This window comes from Drosophila innubila, assembly GCF_004354385.1.
Source record: "Drosophila innubila isolate TH190305 chromosome 3R unlocalized genomic scaffold, UK_Dinn_1.0 2_E_3R, whole genome shotgun sequence".
NCBI lineage: Eukaryota > Metazoa > Arthropoda > Insecta > Diptera > Drosophilidae > Drosophila > Drosophila innubila.
Genome location: NW_022995380.1, coordinates 12,522,847 through 12,543,609, shown reverse-complemented (window position 1 = coordinate 12,543,609; position 20,763 = coordinate 12,522,847). Strand labels below are relative to the sequence as shown.

Below are 20,763 nucleotides of genomic sequence, written 5' to 3'. Positions count from 1 at the left end.
TTTGTGCAGTTATTTAAGCAACGATGAATAAAAAAAAATTATATTTTATTTTGCAAAAGAAAAATAATTGTTCTTGGTTCTTAATACAGTTTTTAATGGCTCTTAGAAAACGTAAAAAAATAAACATGAGCCAATACTTTTAATCCTTATTATTATGTTTATCTACCTGTTGGCAAAAAAGGTTTCTTTAAAACAGTGATTTGACTTGACATACAATAGGCACATAAAGATGTAAGCCTTAAGTTCTGTTCTTGTTGCCACAATAGCTCACAATCGCAATATATTTTCGTTGTTTAAAATTAAAAGTTGTGCTTTACGTCACTTACCAATTAAACCAAAGCTACGACACGTTTACAATCAATACTAAAATTTGTATGATAAGCAGCAACCTGTGGATTTATGCAATGTCAAATTTGGACCAGACTGTTTGTATTTATAAAAATTTCATTGTAGTATTTTGTAATCCAGAAAGTCGTTTTCGAAAATATTTAATAAATTGTTGTGCGTGTGCACGTCTGCAAATCCGCAATTAAATTAAGAGCTACATTAGTTCATCCATTGCAAGTAAGAATATGGCGCTCCGTATAATAACTGCAAATAACATGCGAAATTCACTTCTTAAAATCAATTCAAAGGTTCAGTAAATAAATTCCAACAACAAGTATTTTATTTGTAATCTTTTATTTATTTTTGTCTTAGATATCATTTGACAAACGATCTCGTGCTGGACACACAAGCTCTGCGCGTGGTAAGTTTTTGGATTGGTCTCGTAATATGAATATTTATGAGACGCTCAATTTCCAGAACCGCCAGTTCCCTGGTTGGATAAACCAAGTCCTATATTCTCAGCGAAAGCACTGAAACATCAATGGGGGGTAAGTGCGATTACGAGTACCTAAAATCGGTTTACACAGTTAACTTGACTAATATACTCTTACCAAATTGGAGTTACATTTGCAAGCTCTAATCGTATTACTATTATAATTATTATGTGTTTCCATTAGCCATGACTACGAGTATGCCTAAGCAAATTAAGTAAGTCTAACAGATCCAATAACAGCTCTGTTCTATGGATATACACATTTAGAGGATTTATTAGATTAAATTATATTTGAAATGGTGTGCGCTTGCTAATGTTTTTAGATAAACAAAAATTCAATCATATACAAATTGTGTTTTATACAAGACTAACTACGCGTTATTTTAAACCAATATTTTAGAAAATCATAATTGTTTACTTGGGTATAAATGTATAACTATTTATAAATGTGATAAAAATAGAAAAGAAAATACTTTGTAAGACTACTCGTACATTAATATATATATATACATATATATATATATATATATATATTTATATATTTTATGTGAAACATTTATTGAGTTATACTATTCGTTATATATATGTATCTGTATATATAATTAATTGTTTATATATGTATGTGTATATTTATATACGCAGCGACAATTAATAATATTCAGATGAGTTTTTAGGCTTGTGTTATTTTCTGTTAAATTATCAAAACTTATACGCAATATACAATACCAACTAATGTTTATATGTCTGTATGAGTGTGTGTATATTAATTATGTATATATGTGCTAACCAACTAGAGCTAAGTATACGTTATATATGTATTTTGTAATAATTCAAGATAATTATATATGTTTATTGTATAAGAAGAAGCTAAACAACTTTGGAAACAGCATTAAAATAGGTTGTAATCGTACTTTGCGTTAAGTAAATATTATAACACTTTTTTCTTTTTTTGTTTTCTTGTATAATATACATAGAATATAAATGGTTATTGTATTTTTTAGTACAATTTGCAACACAAATCTACGCGCTTGTTGAATGTATTTTTTTTTTAAATATATATATTGTATTTTTTTAATGACATTCAAATAAACGGACAATCTAGTATCTACGCATGTAGTATGTATGTATGTTGTATGTAGATGTACGCTGTACGATGTATTAAATTGGTTCATCATCATTTTCATTGTCGTCCTCATCAATTCTGCACTTATAAACTAATGTTAGCTTTTGTTCGGGTTACGCATACGAATATGAGCGGTATACGCACACATATTTAGTACAACAGTATCAAATTTAAATACTATGAATATTGCTTATACGTCATTATATGTATATATGTACATACATCTGTATATGTATGTCATATGAATATGTATATTGTTGAGATTTACTTCGCACATCGAACAAGTATTGTCCACATAAATAGTTGTTTCTACTTTTATATTTTGACTGCTACGTATGAAAGATTTCATAATTAGCAAGAATATAGCATAGATTTCTTTGACTTTGCCAATACGTGTATATCGATTATCAATTCTGTTTTCGAATACTTTAATTATTTTGCTTGCGACATGCACTTTGATTTTCCCGAATTGTATGTGTGTAATGTGTAAATGTATGAATCTATGTATAGAGAAGTTTTCTTATATACAAATTAAATTGAAATTTTATTTATACAAATTAAAAACAAATATTATTCAGTTGATTCAATATCAAAATAATTACGGGACTAAAAAGCAGAAAGAGATAACTAAAAAACAAGAATATTTTGCATACGATCTGTGCTACCAAAAAGTTAGGATAATCATTAGTTTTGTGTGGAAATTGTATGTGAAAATCAGTTTAAGAATTACGAGTACATACGATACGATTACGATAGAAACGAGCGTACATTACAGAGTACAAAGTACATTTTACAAAGTCTAATATGACGGTGGTTTCTAATTCAACTATCAGCTAATTAAGTATTATACATACATATATATATATAGCTAATCTTAAATTTATACTCATCGGATTATACATGTCTATTGTATACTTAAGTACACATTGATTTTCTGTGCCGTGTACAGCAAAAAATGCGTGCAAACTACTTACGACAAATTACATAAATTACTTGGGTATTAATAAAATTTTTTTACTTTTATTAAGCTACTAAATTTGTTTTTCTTGTTGTCGCATTAAGCCATTCAAATCAATTTCAAATCAAATGCAAATTTGTATTTTTTTTATTTTTCAAAAGTCTGTTTTAGTTAGCTTTCACATTTTCAATTTTTCAATTATATTAATTTGAAAAATGTTGAGAAATTATTAAGTTCAGCACTTTCAAGGGGTTTTTCTTGAGTCATAGCTAAATGTAAGAGTAAATACAGTTTTCATCTCTTATATAAATGTATATATGAATGTCTAAACATCGCTACAAGTATAGAGCGATTTCAGTTACAGGTTTATCTTTTGCAATTAAATATTTTCTGTTACTTGCATAAAGAAATAAATAAATATAATATTTAAACTGTAAGCTTTACCAATCATACATTGGCTGCAAATCGTTACAAATACATAATTTTTTATTAGTCCAAACTAAATTTAATTCAACTGGTTTATAGGGGCTTGCTTAAGGCCTAGAAGATATACGTGACAACTTAGCACTAGAGCTTCAACCTTTATAATTTTTATATTTTCATTTTTTATTTTTGTAGCTTTTTCTTGTTTAATATAATGCACTTGCTTATCTTTTATATAGTAGTATATAGTTCTTTTGAGAAACAAATTTACAACAGTTAGTAAGTTCATTTCTTGTTTACTCAATGGTTTTTCTTTTCTTTTTTTATTGATCAGAGGGCACAAACTAAATTTCAAATTGCATTTAATCTACTGTCGAAACCAATGGGGAAATATGGATTTATAATTTGATGTTATACTATTCCAAAAAAGGTTAATCAACAAGCCCTAATTCAACACGTTTTAACAAATTCATCATTACTAAACTTGTACTGATAATTTCGAGATCTCCCAATATTCATCAACTATAATCTTTACTCGTACTGTGGAAGTTGCGCTTTCATACGGGGTTAAAAATTAGGGATCGATTTTATGTTCAGTGAAAACTTTTATAATGTGTCAGAATGTGTAATAATTTTGTTATACTTGATCAGGGTGCATGTTTCCTGGCCAGTTACAATTTAAAACAAAATTGGAATGAAATTAAAAACTGAACCCACATATATGTACTCATAAAACCTATAATTTAGTAAATTGTTTGAATTGTTTAAGGTCTTAACGGTTTTGTCATGTCAATTTGTGTTGCTGGAAGACGAGTCTAAGTTTATTTTTTTTTTTGTAATTCTTTATAAGTTTTCTCATAGGGTAGATATGTGCATAAGCGCACTTACCATTAAGAAGAATTTTGGGGCTTTACTCACCTCCTATACGTGTATAGTTGAACCTACTCGTACGTATAGTTACGTGCAGTATAGTTGTCCCCTTTAAAGGAAATCTCCTCTAATACATAAAAATTGAACTTGGTGTTGAATTCGATCGTTTCGTTTCAATTTCTTAAGTACAATTAGCTTTTAGTTTGTATTTTCTTGTATTCTTCCAAAATATAGCTCATTATTATTGATATGTGACGAGCTGTTAAAAGTTCCGTTTTTGTATATATAAGAAAACGTTGTTATCTTTTTGTGTAATATACATTTTTGTTTCAATATTTAATTTGTTTTATAGTAATATTGACTTTGCTTAACACTTAAATTAGTTTCAAATACGATTTGTTGTTGTTTTTTTTAATCATTATCCTTTAAATTTTATTTATCTTGTGTTGCTCGTATTTTTAGCATTGAAAAAAAGCAAGAATGGCTTTTTATTTCAAGCTTTCAATATATAGTTATTAATAATAGCAATTGATAAGTAAATAGCTTTTGTTATAAGTACAATTACGAGTACATGTGAAACGTATATATGGGCTTAAATACTCAGCTGCATTGCTTTAAATTATTCAACACGCTATGACTTAACATTTAGACTTAGAACTAATTTCATTATGATCAAGTAAATACATTTTTTTTGTTTTTTTTTTTTTTTAAGTGTTTTAACTCATTTACGATTTAATTAAATTGTTTTATATTTTCACAAGAAAATAATTGCTTTTATTCTTTATTGTTTACGATTTTTGTATTTTGTTTGGTTTGGTTTAGATTTGTTTTTGTTTTTTGGTTTTTAAGGTTTACTTGGCTTATACTTACTTCATATATATGTTTGTTGCAAAAGTAGTTAGATAGAGTATTGATCTGTGTCTATGCACATCAATTGACTAGCTTGTTAGAGTATTTTCGTGTTTTGTGTAAGGTAGAGTACATTAGTTCATAACCAAAGAAATAATAGCGCCAAACAATCCACAAGAAGCCAAAAAATGTTAAATTCAACTGAGAGTTGTTACTAATATTTCAGAGAGTATTATACGATTTAACGGGTAAATAATCTGATTTATTTTGTGATCGAATTTTGCTAGAATTTGGTCCTCATTATTCATTCAAATCAACAACTATCCATTACGTACGTGTATCTGTACTTTCAATAATTTAATCATTTCTAAAGCATATCAAAAATCATCGATCTGTCTGCTATTGTATAGATCTTTTTTTGGATTTGGGTAGAAAGAGGAGATAGGTGAAAATCTTTCAAAACCGATTTCCAAAAACAAGACACTTTCATTACCGATGTTATATATTATGTAAAATTTTAACTCTCGATACCTTCAAAGTGATATGCGTTTTGTAGGTTCACAACAACAGTTTAATGATGCACCTAGGTTCTAGAAATGTTTTTTAATGGTTTTTCCATTTTTCATTCTCTTTTGAAGTATTCTTAGTAAGTATATTTGCCACATTTTGAGACGCTGGCTTATATATATAATAGATATATACATATAATATATTTAAAGTTATGTTTTCCTCTCTAATTGAATATATCACGGTCTTGCTAAATATCGCTGTATACATGTAAATATCTATAAAGTTGTCATTCGACTTTAGTCCTAATTGTATATATTTCCTTTTGTATACGAGTATATATGAGAGAACGTCAACATTATCCAACTAGATAATATAGTACAATAGCTAAAACCGATTGCCAATTCCATCACTGGCCATCGTTAAGAGTTCTGATTATAATTTTCTTCAGTTTTTCTTTAGGTAATTTGGTTTACGAATACTGACACTTGAATGCTGAAACACAGTTGATCTTATTGTCATATGATGTATGTATGTATGTATGTATGTATGTATGATGTATGTATATAATGCCTATATATGTAATGCCTACAAAGGGAATTAATTTTTTGTTGTTGTTTTTGTGAGAAAATGATATGGATTGCAATTGGTTTTTATTTTCAAAATCTTTTTACTTGCATTCTCATAAAGATTGTATAAATATTTTGTATGTATATAGATATATACGCAATTGACTACTGAACATGTTTTATCATGCTTTTTATATAAGTACATATGTTTGTATGTATGTAAGTATGTATGTATTTTCTATGTATATATATATACGAGAATAGATAACCTACAATTAAATAAAACAAACTCCAATTCGACACAACTAAATGTATGCGTGTGTTTATGGGTGTGTGTGTGTATGGATTTATATTACAGCAATTGGAATATATTCGAATAGTCAACGATATTTTCATATATTTTTTTTTTTATTTTTTTTATTTTCTGATGAGATATTAAAAATGTTTCTACCACAAAATAAGAGATAATAATAGTTATTATTATTGAAAACTGAACAATTCAACTATTTGTTTATCAAAATTATATATATATATGTATATGTATATATTTACCGATATATATAAAGAGCGCTATATATGTTCCGTTACTAAGTATATATCAAAATTCGCAAGCTACTACTTGGGATTATTGCTTTGGTTCCAAAATATTTCATTAAACATGTTTTCTTTGGTTTATACAATGTTTTCATTTCATTTTTTTTTTGATTTGTGTTCCAATTGAGTTTTCAGACTGTTGCAACTGTTACTGTTACCAAGTACAAAACTAATTTGGCGACAATTTATCACTTTGAATTAATGCAGAATATAGAACGGAGAAAGTGTGTTGGAAACATACAATTTGATATGAAGTCATGTAGAAAAGTAAAGTGGAAAAACAGTTCACAAGCATTTCAAAATGTAACTACTTCAGTGCAAGGGCTGAATGTTTTGATCTTTACAAATATGCATTAGAAACATATGTAGTATTTTTTGTTATTGTTAAATTTAAATGTAAATTAAGAAAAAAGTCAAAAGCATTTTTTGACTTCTTGCGCTAAGAATAATAATAAAATGCAACCATGAAAATAATGAATATTATTTATTTAAGTTTAAATTTAAATTATAATGTAATATTAAATTTGTATATTTTTATATAGTGTAACAATAGTTTTTGTATAAAAAAATTGGTTAATTATATATTGTGTAGGCCATAGAAAAAGCATACAATTTGTCTGGGTAAATCATATATCTGAAATCTGTATATGTTTATCTGAGATCTAACCAACGTGTTTGGGAGTTGATATTCTTTTTTGGAGAAGGAGGGAATATAAAATAATATTGATAAGTACTTGTTTTTGAATGGCACCAATAGCTTTGTGGAATGTGTATGTTGAGTTAAAACAATAAATAAATAAATTAGTTGATTAAATTAGTTGTATATATTTGTGTGTGTGTGTGTGTATAAGTAAATAAATTGAGCATTACGAGTCTAATGTTCAGCCCAGCAAAATGTTATAAATGTTTGCATGTTATCTAATTATCTTTGGTATGCATAATATGAGACGAACCCATTAAGGGTATTTGAGGATGCAGAGATTTTTTTTACAAAATGTAATACATTGGATGTAAGTAAAAGTATATATATAATTATATGTCCAAGTTTAGAATATACTCACCTTTACAAATGCAGCAGCACATACATTAAACAAAAACACAAAATCCCACCTGGGTAAACAACTTCTACGCATGGTGATAAATAGAGAAGAGCTCAACATTTACAGAGTGTGTGGTATACGAAAGATCAACATAAAAGATGTATACAGAATTAATACAGTAAAAATGATAAACAACACTAGTATATACAGGCTAGTAAATAATAATAAAAAAACACAAAATCTCTTCTTTTTTTTTTGCTCGATTCATTAGCAAAGTTTTGTTTTGTTGTAAACCAGTTTATTAAACACAAAAATTACTTCAATTGTTTTATGTCGCAATTATAATTATGTTGTTCATGTGTACATACATATAAACTATATATACATACGCAAATTATTACTTTCAAATGATAACTATGTAAATATTAAAATAATCTTCAAACATGCAAGCGAATCAAATGTTTATAGAGTATACAGCGCCTCCAAAACGGGCTCTCTGGCTGTCCTTGTTGTTTTTAATTATTACTATTAATATTATTTTATAATGAATTGTGTGTATGTAAGTGTATGTGTGTATGTGTGTGTATGTGTTTTGTTTTTAATGCAAAACTCAAATGCAAATGCTACAACTAATCAATTACATAATAATAATATAACTAAAGGGGTAGAAGGAGCCGTATATATGTGTGTATGTGTATATATATGTGTGTGTGTGTGTCATTAATACATTAACTACAAAAGTAAATTATACCTGGAAGAGTTATGCGAATGAATAGAACAAAATTAAAATTGTATATAGTAAGAGCAAAAAAATATAAATTTAAAGAGATTAGTAAATTGTGCCAACTTGCTTGTTGGCTTTTGAGGGGGAAAAACGAGGCACAGCTTTAAAAACAATACAGTATTTAGTACAGTTCGACAATTCAAGAAATCAACCAGACTTCGAACTCTGCTTGAGCATTTTGATGATCTTAAATGCTAGAAGAACAAAGCAACTAACTAACTTAGGAGCAGATACATAATAAATCATTCTTTTGAGTACAAGAAATACATATCTTTTGTATATAATTATATATGTGTGTATGTGAGTAATGTATGATCATTAAATGGGGGGCAAGTACACGTTAAGGACACGTTAGGACACAGTACACATTAATGAAAATCGCAGCCGAGTCTCGTTTGCAGTTTATTTTTTTTAAGTACAAGGAAAAGAGTGTGCTTACTGTGTGTCTGTGAAGGTGTACTCTGGTGTTATGTGATGTATGTGTGTGTATATTGGGTCTACATTGTCTCTGTCTCTGTCTCCGTCTAACTGCTAGGCTGGGTGAATTAAATTCGAGCTCAAAACTAAATAACTAATGTGATGTGTGGTTATCTAATGATTTTTTTCTTTTTTTTTTTTTTTTTTTGTTATTGTTATAGATAATATAAGTTTATTACTATACATATTTTATAATTTCAGGCTTGAGCAAATTGTTGAGTTTCTTTTTATCGATCTCGCTTTGCCTTAACTTTCTTTTTATTTATTTTGTTCAATGAGCTTTAATGATTTTCTTTTGTTTTCAATTTTATAAATATGTTCCTTTTTTTATTATATATATATATATCTATGCATGTATGTGGATTATTATGTTATATAATAGGTTTATGTTTTAGGTATTATTCACTAAAAATTATATAAACTGCTACAATTAAACGCAATCACAATCGGTGGTTTTTTAAAGTTTTTTTTTTGTTTTTTTTTTCTTCAATAATTTTTGCTTTTTGGTTTAATTTTTTTTTTTGTATTATTCATTAATATTTTTGTTTTGTTTTTTATATATATATATATCCTTTTAATTTGCTCTGCCTCGCCGGCTGCTGTTTTGTAGTTGTTGATCTTTTGTGTTTTTGTTGTTGCTTATATTGCTTATCATGTTTGTTATTATTGAACGCATATAATTCGCCTTTGCGTAGGGCCCTTAAATATAATACTTAATATGCTTTCATGTAAGTATGTATATGATGTATGTATGTGTGTATGTATGTGTATGCGTGTGGCACTAAGAACTATGGTAAACCAAATTTCGTTGAGTCGTTGTATGTGTGTTTGTGTGTGGATGTGTGTCTGTATGCATTATTGTTGTATGCAAATTACCAGTAGAAAGTTAGATTAAGAAAGGAGAGATAGAGAGAGAGAACGAGCGGGGAGAAGGAGAAAAGAATGAGAGAGCACAGCTTAGACATACATGCCCATGCCGTACATGCTGCTCCAATCGACGCCCTGGAAACTGGACATGTCCACATTGGCCAGCGCATAGTTTTGATAGGCAGCAGCCGGATTTCCAGCGGCAGCAGCAGCAGCGGCAGCGGCGGCCGCATTCAATGGATTGCCGGCAACAAGGGCCGCCTGTTGGGCAGCGGCAAGGGAATGAGCATTGGCGCCCGCACCATTGGCGGCATTGGCAGCCAGAGCGGCAGCCGCTGCTGCTGAATGCGCCTGTGAGGCTGAATTTGAGGCGGCAGCGGCAACGGCGGCGGCAGTGTGATGTTGATGTTGATGCTGATGTTGTTGTTGCTGCTGATGCTGATGTTGCAGTCCGGCGGCAGCTGCGGCGTGGGCATTGTGAGACTGCTGCTGTTGATGAGCGGCCACCGCGGCGCTCTGTGCCTGATGGGCCTGCATTAATGCGGCATTGGCAGTGGCGGCGCTGGCGGGTATGGTGTATGGTGCATATCTAAAAAGAGAAGACAAAAATCAGTTACGTTTTCGAGATCGATATTAATAATGAGAACAAGGCAGCAAGGTTAGGTATGACCACTCTCCAAATTCCCTGAGTTTCAACAAATGTTTTCTTGGTTTTCTGTTGATTTACATTTTCATACTAAAAGTAGATTTATGACCGATCGGTTCTATGACAGCTATATGATATAGTGCTCCGATTTAAACCAACTTTGGTCAGGATATATAAAACTAAGTTCAATGCATATTTTATAAGTTTGATTATGATATCTCATAAAACAAAAAAGTTTTTCATACTAAGACTTGATTTTCGCCCGATCGATCCTATGACAGCTATATGATATAGTGGTCCGATCCAAAAATAAAATTAAACTTGATCCGCCTATGGTATCCAGGAACCTACATACCAGGATTAAAGTCTCTAGCTCTTATGGTTTCTGAGATCGACGCGTTCAAGCAGACGGACAGACGGACAGACAGACGGAAATGGCTCAATCGACTCGGCTGTTGATCCTGTTCAAGAATATATACACTTTGGGGAGTCTGCCCCATCCCCTTCTTCCTGTTACTTACATTCTGCAAAACACATTATACCCTTTTTTGCCCATTTTCAATGGGCTCAGGGTATAAAAAATCTGCCAAATGCCAATGTTACTAATTTAATCAATTTAACACAAAAAGTAATTTGGCATGATAAAGAAAAAAAGCTGCACATTGATATAAATTAAAGACAAAATTCGTTTTTAAGTTTCATCTAATTGTATGAAGGGGTAAATACTAGTATTTTTAATGGTTTTGAGAGGTTCGGTCTAGAACTACTTTGCGGCCTTGATTAACAATGTTACAGAACTCACCTGACGCCGTGCAGCGCTGTCTGTGGATATGTGGCAAGCAGTTTGCCAAAGTTGCTCTGATTGGCGGCCATGGTGGCCGCAGCGGCTGCATTTTGTACTTGAAACGGATTCTGTGATATGAGTGCCGCTTGTTGTGCGGCCGCTGCGGCAGCCGGTGACTGCAGCAGCTGTGTGGATGTCTGCAACATGGCCAAGGGATTCATGGCGGTGACGCCGGCACTGCGTGCACCCATCAGTTGGCCAGGAGCTGCCGGCAATTGAAGTGTGCCGAGCATGATGCGCTTCTGGAGCAGTTGGGCGGCCGGGGTGACAGCTTCTTTGGGTTGCGCCTTCTTGCATTCCACTTTCTTGTTCTTGATGGTGTGAAAGTGGATCTCGCAAACGCGATCCACAACATCCTCATTCTCAAAGGTGACAAATCCAAAGCCGCGATGGCGTTTCGTCTGCTGATCCATCAGCATGACCGTCTCCTCAACGGCACCAAATTGACTGAAATATGCTTTCACCTCATCGGCGGATGTGTCCTGCGAGACGCCGCCCACAAATATCTTTTTGGTCTTATTGGCCTGACGAGGTCGATTCTTGGGTGTGGCATGCTTCGGATCAATCTTCTTGCCATCCAGTGTGTGTATTGGCACCTTCAACACTTTGTCCACGGTGCAGGGCTCTTGGAATGTGATGAAGCCAAAGCCGCGACTGCGCTGTAAGTGTTGCAGAGAGAACGCGACAAACAGAGAGAGAATGGGAGAGAGAGAAACAAAACAAAAATAAGTGTGGGAAAGCGTTAGGCATATGAGAATGCGCTTCAATTGGTTAGAGGCGTCTTTTACGATTACGTTTATATATATATATATATATAAAAATAAGTATAAATGTCTAAATTGCAAAGTGATCAGCTAGTTGCAAGTTAATAACTTTAAATGTTCTACAAAACGTTAGCAAAAGTCCAACAAAGTAAGAATCAATCCATCAAAATCATCAACAGCTCAAAGTTGATGGCACCACCAAAATATATATTATATAAATATATATAGTATAATATATATATATATATATATATTGAAATATTCAAATTTAAATTAAAAAGTAATTATTAACATAGATACAAAGGTTTGCACTAAAAGTTCTTTACGCTGCTTCATAATTAACACAAAGGACTGATTAGTTGATTGATTGATTGACCGATTGATGTATGGTCGCTTTTGGTCTTGGTGTCTCTTCCAGTGATTAAAACGACAAAATATTAACACAAATCTGTAGAATTAAAACACACATCAAAATTATGCTCAACTAATAACTAAAAGTTAACTAAATACATTTTGCGATCAATCAATATATATGTATGTATATGTAACTATTCAAAGTATTCAATAGTCAATATTCAATTTCATCAATCATCAATCCCATTCTAATTATGTACATATAAAAATTTTATTATGGGTATCGACAGACAATATTTCTTCCACCCTTCGATTTAGAAATAATATTTAACGTAATTCCAAAGATAAGTATGTATATAAGTATGTGATTGTAAAATCTTATATGTATATAAAGATAGATAAATAGATAGTTATGGCAGAGTTAGATAGAGAACGTGTTAAAACGAATCAACGCATTTACTAGGCCTGTTTAAGATACTTATGTGATGAATTAAGTATATTACTCCTAAGTACGATTAACGAATAGCTTTGGGCTTATTCCCATACAATTGCTTGTTAGTTTACATAAAAAAACATACTTAAATCTAGTAAAATTATTATTATTATATTGTTATACATAAACTTGTTCATTCTTTACACAAAATGGGTTTCGTTCTGTGTACGTGTTTTTGTTACATGTTTTTCAATTTGGAATTCAACATACATATCACTTAAGCTTATGGCGATTATATCTTTTATTGCCTTACATAAAGAATCTGCTAAAATATCTAGTCTATATGTGATCTCTGGGTTTATACTTGGGCTAATACTGATGCCAACAAAGTACTACTAATGACTAAAACGTTTTGCTTTTTTTTTCATAGTAGACCATTTGAAATCTTTAAAATTTATTGATTGTAGAATCGGCTGGCCGAAATCTTTGGTAGAATTAAATCTCAAGTAATAATGATATTAGAATGGAGTCCTATTTTTTTAATGTTGCGAAAACAGATACATAATGCTTTGTATTTAGGAGAACTTACAGGGATTAAAAATAAAAATAATATCTATGATTTGAAAATTAATTAAATCAATTCGCACTAAGCATTAAAAATTAAACTATTTGAATTTTCATGGCTTTTACTTAGAATCAAACTAAAAACCATCCCAAAACATAAATAGAAAATAGAAAACAACTAAATTATAGATTATACAAATACTCGTATATATAACGGGTAGGTACTACGAATATAATTGATAGTTAAGAGAAGTGGTAAAATGCCAAGTAAATAAAAAAGCAGGAATATATATAAATAAAAAATTATATAAAATAAATATAGCAATATTATAAACTTAACAGTTGTACATAATTTAATTAATTGACATCTAGCGGATACGTGGTATAAATATTTCTAGAGATAACTAGATTCTTTATATGTATATTTGTATTCCTAGGATACGTACAAACAAACAAATTGCCCAAGCAAAACGGGCAAGATGTTTTCACATCTTACTGCTAAGGGGGGAAATTTCTTATTGATTTCTTCATTTTGAATTGTTTTACAAGTTTGGGGGGTAATTAAAAGTTGCTGCAACTAAATGACAGCATCTAAAATTTGCTCTATACATATAATTGTTGAATAGATATTTATATGTGTCGTTACAGTTAAATATAAGTATGTACATAAGTAGTACATTATATAAATTACTCATAGTTAGTTTTAGGAGGCACTGTATCGCTTTCTTATCAATAATACACACTATATTAAGTTAAGTAAGTTGAGTTAAGTTAAGTATGCGTTTAGGAATTTTGCTGTTTTGGGTGAAACGCTAAATAATCAAGTACACAATATAAGTACGAGTACGAGTACGATTAAGATCAATTTGAATACGATTATAGTACGATAATAGTATAATTATTATGTTGTATGTATTAAGATTGCTCAGAGTTATACGATATACGAGAGTACGATGCGCCAGCTGAGTACGAGTTTACGCTATACGTTTTTATACAGTTTAAATAAATTGTTGGCGTTCTTTTTATTTGTATTTTTTGGTTTTAAGCATGTACCTAAGAACATTGTTAACGATTTCATCTTGATCCTTTTTGGGGTCCGCCTCGGGTTACCTGTGCAACAGCTGCGCTGACGACTTCGCTGTCCGACAGCTGCGCACGCGTCAAAGTTCCAGGTTCCAATGATGACCGTCAGTTGGTTCCGTTCCACTCCTCACTTTTCAAGTAATTTTTATGTTTTTTTTTTTCATATGGATTATATGATCATATTTTTAGTATTTCATACAGTTTTCAACTACATACATATGTGCTAGCTAAAGTTTGGATCCTATGCTTAAAAACTAGTTGTACTTGATGTTGTTAAAACTATAGACAGGATACCTCTCAAACACACACAGATAAGTTGTATGCGAGTTGTGCCAGTTGGTAAACCAGTTTTCTTTTCCCCTCTCCCTATCTTTTTTGTTTTGAAGGCACAAAAGGTGCATTGTATGCGTAGTTTTTGTATCTTGTATATTATATATGTATGTATTTTTATGTGGAATATCTTATAGTACACACAATGTTTGCTTGCGTTTGTCTGTCGTCTGTTATCTGGAAGGACAACCCCGTTAGGATCGCCGCTTGCGAATAAATATTTCCAGTTCCAGTCATTTCTCTATATGTACACATAGTACTGTATGTTAGTGGCTTTTGCCGTAATTGCGCAATTGCTCGCATCAGGCCAAAAAAACAACCCTAAGCTACAAAGAAGAGCCAGGTTGCCATTGTCCTGTGCCACCAGGAAAGGGGGGGGAAACAGCTGCGTGCACAGGACTCTAAGCGGCAGCTGCTATTTTTAATAGCCTAACAGAGCGCGCGCGCTTCTCGCTGCAACAACAACAACAGCAATGCATACAATAAATTTGTTATACACGTTTGTGACTTGTATGTTTAAATTTATTGTGGCCGGACAGAGCGGACAAATTGCTTAATACGCGTGTTTAAAACGTAATTTCCGCTGCAAGTGTGCAACGCCACTGTAGATCATAATGTTATGCAACTGCTTTAACTGCTTCAACTGCTTAAGGCTAAAGCTGTGTTCTGTGACAGTGGCTGTCAAACTGTACACAACACAAACTTCCTGACCAATTCATAAGGGAATTGGAATTCACTGAGACTCCAGTAGACACACTGCATATTTGTAGAAGATTTGGTTGATTTCGAGCAATAGAGTCAGATTTGGATTCGATCACTGTTTCAGTTTATAAAAAAAAAATAAAAAAAAATTCAATGGTATTTTCTCGAATTCAATTTTCTTGAATTTTTTAATTATTAGCACCACCAACATATTTTTATTTCCAAAACATAATATGTGTTACTAAGTAAATGATATTTAAAGGATACATACATAATAAGTAAATTGGGATCTGTTCTGGTTAAAATGTAACGCTATATGCAGACTGATTTATTATTATGTTGTACCCTGCTGTTTCTTTGTTTTTTAATTCTCATCCTTTTGTTGTTCTTGTTGTTGTTGTTGTTGTTTGGTGGTCTCGTATGTCTTTTGTTTGGCACGTAGCAAATACTGTAATTCTAAACCAGGTAAGGACCAATAAATAATGTGAAAGACGCAAAATGAAGGAAGATGAGGCCAAAAGACTCATTGTATGTACATATGTATATGTATATACCTATGTATATGTATTTATTATTGCTGTTGTTGTTCTAGTTAAAGGGCAGCTGCAGCTGCGCTGTGACAAATGCAAAAAGATGAGGAAAACGGAGTGCGGAAAGTGGAAAGAGGGCAGAGATAAGCCGAGTTGAGGCCGACGGACAATCGGAACGTAGCTGTAAAAGTGAAAATCTGCTTAGAGTAACAGAAACAAGACGCAAACAAACATCAAAGTACAAATCACACGGAAAATGAATATAATCGAAAATAAGAGGCAAAAGAAGAGATAGCGTTTAATTTAATTCGCAAGGAGAGAAGGCAACAATATGGAATAGAAATGGAAAATGGGAGACGGGAGTGTAGGAATTTTGGGAATAGAAAAATAGGAGAATTGCAATTTGTTGGTATAGACTACACTTCTTGGCTTACCTGTGTCACCGGATCCTTCATGATGAGCACATCGGTTACGGTGCCAAACATGTTAAAGTATTCCTTAAGCTTCTCCGACGATGTCTGCCAGCTGAGGCCGCCCACAAATAGTTTGCCGGGTGCTGGATCTGAGAGACTGACGCCACTGTTGCTGGGTGTCGAGCGGCCCGATGAGCTGCTCTGAATGCTCAAGTTGGCAGCGCTGCCATTTTGAGCAGCGGCTCCATTAACATTATCCACCTTGAGAAGAGCCAAAGCGGCCTGTTGTGCTGCCTGCTGTTGTTGTTGTTGCTGCTGCTGCTGTTGTTGTTGGTTGCCATTGGTCATGGCTGCATTCTGTACATTGGCCTGATCCTGTCCAGCTGTTGGCTGCTGCTGTTGCTGCTGCTGCTGCTGAGCTTGCCCAGCGGCGCTTTGCTGTGTCTGCACCTGCACCTGAGCCTGCACCTGTGCCTGAGCCTGAGCTTGAGCGGCTGCGGCACTTTTCAACACTGCAGCGGTGGTCAATGTGCCATTAATGGCCGCCACATTGCTGTTGGCTATGGAGGCGACCAATGCATTGTGCAGATCCCGATTGTGATGCGGATCAATGAGGCCAGCGGCAGCGGCGGCAGCTGCAGCGGCTGCATTATCAATCGGATTGCTGTGGGCAAAGAAAAATTTGTCGGCGGTGAGTAAATCATCGCGTGATCCCGGCGGTGCCTGCAGCTGCGGTTGCTGCTGCTGCTGCTGATGGTGGTGCAGCATTGCGGCGCCTTCCTTAAGCGCGTGCATTTCCTGTTTGAGCTGAATCTTGAAGGCCTTTCTTTACGCGTTGCCGAATTAACAATTTAATTAATTTGATTTGATTTTCTTTACTTTTAAGTCTATTAATTGACGTTTTGTTTCGATATGTTTCGATACGTTCAATGGTTTCGTTGCTTTTCTTTTCTCCTTTTGGATTCTATTTTACTCTTTTTTTTTAATTAGCTTTGTTTTTGTTGCCAATGGCAATGCCAGGTGCTTAGTTATTTAGTTATTTGATTTCAACAAGCACATAAATTAATGCAAATGTTTGCACAGCACGAAGAGCAATATACACGAGTCCCCAAATATCTACATATATATACTAGGTATGCAAATACTAATCAGCTATATACACTCGACAATTTACTAGCAGAATTATTATCTCTATAAGTTTTTATACAAGTTTTTATTCGATATGCGGTTATTGAATGTCGCTTCCTGTACGTCTGCGCGACGCGACTCTTAAATTCTGAATGCGTCGCAGGATGTGTGTAAACGAACCCAAAAACCAAGAGAAAAAAAAAACAATTTTTAACAACGAAAGAGCGTGCGCAGAGACATTCGAAAACACACAGTGAAGGGACGTAGAGAGTCAGCAACTGAGCAAAGACAGCTGTCACATACATGCAAGCACACACACACGCACACACACACGCACACACACACGCACACACACACGCAGACACACAGATTTGTGTCTGTGTGTGTGTATTTAACTGCCTTGGGGTTGCCCTACACGATGGAGGGTTGTCAGGTAGGTAACAGGATATTGTGGCAGCAGTGTTGCATAGTTTTGTGCCTCAGGTGGCAGTGTTGTTAAGTGTTTGAAGTGGATAAATGTGTTAACTGCTTGCTTAACAGTGTCCTCAAGTATCTGAGAAAACCACTTGAAATGATTTACAGTGTAAATGTGTAAAAACAAACTATTGTCATACACTACGATATCACTTTTACAATTACAACTCAATTTATACGTGTAACTTGACTAATCTCTATCCCTATCTTCCAATCTCTCTCTCTCTCTCTTTTTGTGCAGGCATTACCCATCATATTTATAACTGCACTTGGTGTTACATTAGAATTTCTTGCCGTTGCTCGTCTGGCCATAACACGTGATGATGTCTATTATACATTAAAGTCTGCAGCATGCGAATTAATTGAAACTCGCAAAGGGTATAAGGTCCCAATACGTAAGGTAAGTATGTCTACAAAAGAGCTGTAAATGATTGTGATACGCAATTCATTATCGATTATAAAAATTGTAATCTGCAATTCATTTAAGGCAATTGATTGCAAACACATTTGTTTCCAATTATTAATTCAATATAATTTTTCAGTTTCTTGTATTCAATCAGAAATACGAATATCCTCCCGGTCTCCTTTATGCACTGCAAGGTGATCCCAATGGCCCTTCAAGTAAGTTTGCAATTTTTTTTTTTTTTGCATTAACATTTTCAGCGCTTCCAATACAATTTGACGCTTCTCTGTAAAGTGAGGATGTACTTTTTTTTTTAATTGTACCAATTGTCACTTTGTCGATCTGGAGGCGTTGAAAATTCAAATTCAAAATTTAGTTGAATTGATATGAATTTTGCTTCCAGTCGACAAAGGCGAAAATGGAGTTAGCAAAAAGACAATTGCTGCACATGCAATATCTAGCCTTGGAGTTTTGTACTTGGCTGCGTTTATTTAATATTTCATCCACAAGAGATGCGTCAAGTTCTGGGTGGAAGCTAATTTCATACAATGATTACATAAATTCAAACTCGCAGGCGAAGATAAATAATATTTCATGAGCGTGTGCATGATCCTTAACATAAGCAAAAGCAGAGCAAGGATGAACATGAACATGAAAATGCACATTCTTATGGTCATGAGCATGCTGTTATTTCCGTTATAGCTTTAAGAGGAGCAGTTATGTAGAATCTTATCTAAACGGTTATTATCTGGCGACAATCATAAGAAATGATAATGTACATCAATCCCTAGCTGACCATTTGTCCCTCATAGCACAGAAGTCATAATTCATCAGATGAAAATAACGAGCGACTCAGTGTGCAAATGATGATGCCAGTCGAAAAATACATTTAAAAAGTAGTTCAGACTTAAACGCATGTACGTCGTGTATTCAACTCTGATTTACTGCATGCTTTGAAACTAATACACCAAATATTGTAATGTAAACAAATAATAAATTAAAAGTATAAATATATAGTTGCTAAACCAAAGAGAATATGTGGTCTATTTTAGTTTTAAAACTACTGTTAATGTGTTAATTGAATATTTGCGTTTTAGTACAGTAATCTATTTCTTGCTATATTAAATATTTTTGTTGCTTCAAATCAGAAATAAATAAATAAAATAAACATTTATGTCTATTTTCCAAATATTTGACAGATTGTCTAACAAATGGGGTTTAAGGGGGCATTGAAAAACCGGCCCTTAAAATAAATAGGATTTTCAAAAGTGAACTTTAAGCGATTTATTTAAACTATTCTTAATTTTTCAAATTTACCGGTGTATAAATTGAAAGGTTTTAGAAGCGCTGGAAAAGAGTGAATACAGAAAGCAGTGCATGTCATAGAGAGCAGTGCGCTCCCGAGAAAGCAGTATACGCCGGAGCATGCAGTGTACTGCTTTGTAAAGCAGTTCTCGATTTATATTTGAATTCAAATGTGAAAAGCAACTGCTTGTTTTTATGAACTCTTGAAAATACGAGGGCAGCTCCAATAGTATGAATTTCTTTGTGTATGAAAGTTTAATTTTAGCATTAAAAAGGAACTCACGAAATGGGACATATGTGAAGATGCATATTAGTCTTTGAGGGATTATTATAAATATATAGAGTTGTTAATAAACAATAATTTTGATTAATCAAATTAAATTTGTAATGCAAATTAGCAAATAGCATTTACTGCCGTGTTACTGTTGCGTACTGAGGGGAAATGCTGTACTTTCTGTGTTGTCTACTCTCGGCACTTCCAGTGCATCTGCGCAGTAAGCAAAAAAAAAATCCCTCAAAAATATTTATTTGGCTGGACAATTTTCCTTTTGGTGTGCTCTCTAAACAGGCAGCATTAAATTGAGACAGATTTGTCGACTTTACGTGTGTAAGTGAGAGTGTGTAGGCTATAAATATATACATATGTATGTGTGTTGTTGGTGTTGATCAGAAGCAAATCGAGGCAAAGACGTTGGCAGCAAGCGAATGCGTTATGTGCGTTATTGATTTTTGACGACAGCGTCGCAGACACACACACTCACACACATTCAAGAAAAGTTTGGGTGTCCTCGAGGTAATGGATATAATGTCAAAGAACATTAAATTTATTAAAATAGATTGCAAAATAATTCAATAAAGTCAACCTTAGGCAGAAGTTGCATATCATTTTCGTTGCCCAGCATTTGTGTG

At 33.0% G+C, this 20,763-nt stretch overlaps 2 protein-coding genes across 7 annotated transcripts in view; one reads left to right on the top strand and one right to left on the bottom strand.

Annotated features, from left to right (window-relative positions):
* Positions 1–405: 405 nt before the first annotated feature.
* Positions 406–19,584, top strand: LOC117791869. Of its 2 annotated transcripts, none has more exons than XM_034631780.1 (6): positions 406–635; positions 700–748; positions 805–875; positions 18,388–18,546; positions 18,689–18,767; positions 19,124–19,584. In XM_034631780.1, exons 1-6 carry the CDS (start codon positions 573–575, stop codon positions 19,135–19,137), a joined length of 435 nt encoding a protein of 144 aa, XP_034487671.1. In that variant the 5' UTR covers positions 406–572; the 3' UTR covers positions 19,138–19,584. The 2 variants fall into 2 exon arrangements, with proteins under 2 accessions (XP_034487671.1, XP_034487670.1); XM_034631779.1 differs by having other exon boundaries at positions 18,953–19,584.
* The window catches only part of LOC117791867 (uncharacterized RNA-binding protein C660.15), a 107,244-nt gene continuing 95,386 nt past the window's right edge, over positions 8,906–20,763 (bottom strand). For all 5 annotated transcript variants that reach the window (XM_034631776.1, XM_034631775.1, XM_034631772.1 and 2 more), the window contains 3 exons: positions 16,566–17,208; positions 11,330–12,030; positions 8,906–10,470 (listed from right to left, as the gene is read on the bottom strand). In XM_034631776.1, coding sequence (XP_034487667.1) covers positions 9,972–10,470; positions 11,330–12,030; positions 16,566–17,208 — 1,843 coding nt within the window. In that variant the 3' untranslated portion in view covers positions 8,906–9,971. The remainder of the gene's footprint in view (positions 10,471–11,329; positions 12,031–16,565; positions 17,209–20,763) is intronic.

Bases quoted from the DNA above. Each gene is read 5' to 3' on its own strand.
- LOC117791869 (XM_034631779.1), top strand. From the start codon at position 573: ATGGCGCTCCGTATAATAACTGCAAATAACATGCGAAATTCACTTCTT. The intron at 749-804 runs GTAAGTTTTTGG...CTCAATTTCCAG, and splicing joins ACACACAAGCTCTGCGCGTG to AACCGCCAGTTCCCTGGTTG. The intron at 18,768-18,952 runs GTAAGTTTGCAA...TTTTGCTTCCAG, and splicing joins TGATCCCAATGGCCCTTCAA to TCGACAAAGGCGAAAATGGA.